The following is a 3,884-nucleotide window of genomic DNA, read 5'->3' as shown; positions in this document are numbered from 1 at the left end:
ACAATGTCATAATATTCTGATCTTTCCCCATTTAGTACAAGCTGACCTGAATGTCAGTCCGCATTTCTAACTTGCTTCACACATATTTCTTCCATTATTCTGTAATGTCTGTAGCAAATCAGGTATTCCCTTCAAAGCCACCCCCCTAAACACAAAAGGTGGTAGGTTACTTTATTAATATTATTATCAAAAGATATAAACAAAGACTGAAATTGATTATCAGTACACACTGTACCTGTTTGTTTGTAAAAGAAAATAAACAAATCAAATCAAATCTAAACAATGTGCCAAAGGGGGTTATCTGGTTCTCATAATGTTAGTTCTTCACTCTGACTCACCCCTGTGTATTGTGATGCTAGACAGAAGATTTAAGAGGACAAGCTCAACTGCTACTGAGAATTCTCACATTCTTGTGAGGCGGCTATGAAGAGACAGCTGTGGAAAGTCTGTTGAAGTCCTTTTCCACTAAAAGACAAAGCAACTGGACCTAAATATCCCCGTTTCAACTGTGATTATTTCAGCATCTCTGCAGGTAAAATGAGAACCTTCAGGTTGTTTTTCATCGGGCTCATCTTCATCATGGACATGTCCCTTTCGGTAAGTACTCATTAGAAGGAACTATGTCTATGGACTACTCTTTCTCATGTTTGGTTGATTTTGATATTGGCCAACTGTAGCCTACTGCAAGGGAACCAAGTTAGTTATGCTACTTATACTACTTACTGCTATACTGTGTGTGTGTGTGTGTATAAACATGTCTGTGTGCATGTGTACATACATACCACACGTACATACACTGAGTGTACAAAACATTAGGAACACCTTCCTAATACTGAATTGCACCCCCTTTTGCCCTCAGAACAGTCTCAATTCGTCATGGACTCTACAAGGTGTCGAAAGTGTTCCACAGGCATGCTGGCTCATGTTGACTTCAATGCTTCCCACAGATGTGTAAAGTTGGCTAGATGTCTTTTGGGTGGTGGACATTCTTGATACACATGGGAAACTGTGTATTTGACTCAAACCTGTGCACCTGGCACCTACTACCATACCCTGTTCAAAGGCACTTAAATATTTTGTCTTGCCCATTCACCCTCTGAATGGCACACACACATAATCCATGTCTCACTTCTGTCAAGGCTTAAAAGTCCTTCTTTAACCTGCCTCCTCCCCTTCAGCTACACTTATTGAAGTGGATTTAACAAGTGACAACAATAATGGATGATAGCTTTCACCTGGATTTACCTGATCAGTCTATGACATGGAAAGAGCAGGTGTTCCTAATGTTTTGTCCACTCAGTGTATATATGTGTGTGTAGTCTTCAGATGAATGCCAGCAGGAGACAGTGCGGCTGCGGGCCCAGCTGAAGACTCTGGAGGTGCAGGTGATGAAGCAGCAGCAACAGCTCATCCAGACTCTCAGCAGCCAGAGGACTGAGCAGCTAGCTTTATACCAGGACACCTTCCATGACCTGGGAGATCATCAGTATAAAGGTCAATAATCGTTTTTTTAATCCTTTTATTTCTAGTATGATTGCAGAATTCATAGTTTAAAACCATAACATTTGTGAAGTAAACATCCATAATCTCATCAGTAATCTGTATTCAGACTGTGCCCAGATTTTCAACGCTGGGAACAAAGGCAGTGGGTTCTACACTATCAGACCCATGACGAGCCCGAGCCTGGTCAGGGTCTACTGTGACATGACTGAGGGGGGCGGCTGGACAGTCATCCAGAGACGCTCAGATGGCAGCCAGTCTTTCAATAGGTAAAACACAAATACGACTCAGATGTTATCTAATAATAAGATTACAGTAACATTCTTCTGTATGTGAATGAGTAATGTGTTGTCTTCATATCTAATCTGTATGCAGGCCCTGGAGTGATTATCAGCGGGGGTTTGGTGACCTGCAGTCAGCCAGTGGGGAGTTCTGGTTGGGGAATGACAACTTATATTACCTAACTTCACAAGGTAAATGTGATATTTTACAATGTCTGCAAAGTCAAGACAAACAGTGAGAGAGTGACAGAGAGATGAGAAATTAGAGTTTTGACTAAAGGCTACCATCACTGCTTGGCTTTAGGTGACTACAACCTGAGGATCAACTTAGCTGACTTTGAGGGAGTACAACGCTATGCAGTGTACAAAAACTTCAAAGTAGCAGATGAAAAGGTGTTGTATTCTCTGGTTTCATTTTTACACCTCTGCTCAACAAGTGTCCATATGGAATGATGACGACGTTGTCTTCGGGTGATGCTTCTATCTATCTGTGTCAGTGGATCATGGGGAAGATCTCAACTGCACACTCCTTGTGTCCTTTCTCCTCTCTCTTGTCTCTTTCTCAAAACCTATTGGATGAGAAAGCCAGAGGTCCCGCCCCTCTGACCTTCTCCTCCAATGGGTTTTGAGGAGATGAGGAGAGAGAGGACGTGAGGAGGATGCAATTGAGATCTTTCCATGGTCAAGATCAGGGGTATTAAACTATTGCCTTAAAAGGTCCAGTGCCTGCTGCTTTTCTGTTCTACCTGATAATTAATTGCACACACCCAGGAACAATGAAACAATGCAGTGGAACTGGCTTCATGGTCCAGTTCATGGTCCAGAGTTGAGTTTGAGGGGCAACTCATCAGTTGTTTCCTTTAGGGAAAAGGAAAGGAAATAACAGATCAAAGGTTAAACAAACCAGGAGGAAGACATTCTACCAATATGTCAATTGTATGAAAAACCCAAAATTCTATGATGCAACTCATTCCTCTCTGAGTTTGCTTTCCATACACATATTACAGTTGAGGAGTTCGTTTTTGGGGGGTTTGCATTGTGCTCACTATATTACCATCATGTTTATCCCCAGGAGTTTTACCAGCTGCAGTTTGGTGAGTTCTCTGGTGACTCTGGTGACTCTCTATCAGGCAGTTACCACCCAGAGGTCCAGTGGTGGGCCAGTCACCAGGGAATGAAGTTCAGCACCTACGACAAAGACAACGACCGCTACGAACGCAACTGTGCCCAGGAGGACAAGGGAGGCTGGTGGTTCAACAGGTTCTTCATCCTCATTCTCTCTGTCAATGGTCTAGGCAACTAAAAGGGCTACTTTGGGAGATGTCACAAGTTCTCTCTTTGGACAAGTTCTCTCTTTGGACAAGTTCTCTCTCTAATCGAGTCATTCAAAGAATACATCATCTGACACCATGACAAATACAATACACTTCATGATTCTTTATTTATCCTAATTCTTGCTGTTCTGTTTCACTTCCACTAGATGTCACTCTGCCAACCTGAATGGCTACTACTACCACGGTGCCTACAGTGCTGTGACAGACAATGGAGTAGTCTGGTACACCTGGCATGGCTGGTGGTACTCCCTCAAGTCTGTAGTCATGAAAATAAGGCCGGCTGCTTTTGAGCCCAATACTGTCTGATCCTGTGGATACAATCCAATGAATGTAGGCTAAAACAGTGTATTATTTAGTCACATAAACTACCGTGTTTGAATGAATTCCAGCTCACAATTATGTGCTCTTATCATTCTCAATAACTGCCTTGCTTGCAAATCTGATTAAAGGATTCCTTAAAATGTTTTATTTGTTGTTTTTCTGTCTCACTGTCTATTCAAATGTCCCTAAAAAATTAAAACCTGCAGGGAAAGACGAATGGGCTGTCGACAGTGAAAGCCAGACAGACTATTTCAAACACTTTCTAAAAAGAGGAGAGTGCTTAGGCTTGGTGAATGTTGTGTGTGCAATAATTAGGACTAGGCCTACCGTCTTAAAACTAATACAAACTGAAGGCTATCTCACCTCAGGCCCTGACATCCAGGGCTACTCTTAGTAGGCAGTTAGCATACATTGTCAAATGTTGCAGATAGAAATTCCATGAAATGAA

General features: G+C 42.2%; 1 protein-coding gene across 1 annotated transcript; it reads left to right on the top strand.

The window, feature by feature from the left end:
* Positions 1-346: 346 nt before the first annotated feature.
* fgl1 (fibrinogen-like 1) lies at positions 347-3,580 on the top strand. Its single transcript, XM_029660696.2, has 7 exons — positions 347-597; positions 1,320-1,494; positions 1,610-1,769; positions 1,876-1,973; positions 2,086-2,174; positions 2,854-3,041; positions 3,262-3,580. The coding sequence occupies exons 1-7, from the start codon at positions 538-540 to the stop codon at positions 3,419-3,421; spliced, it is 930 nt and encodes a 309-aa protein (XP_029516556.1). The 5' UTR covers positions 347-537; the 3' UTR covers positions 3,422-3,580.
* Positions 3,581-3,884: the final 304 nt, after the last annotated feature.

This window comes from Oncorhynchus nerka, linkage group LG5 (assembly GCF_034236695.1).
Source record: "Oncorhynchus nerka isolate Pitt River linkage group LG5, Oner_Uvic_2.0, whole genome shotgun sequence".
NCBI classification, from domain to species: Eukaryota; Metazoa; Chordata; class Actinopteri; order Salmoniformes; family Salmonidae; genus Oncorhynchus; species Oncorhynchus nerka.
This window is presented reverse-complemented; position numbering and strand designations above follow the sequence as displayed.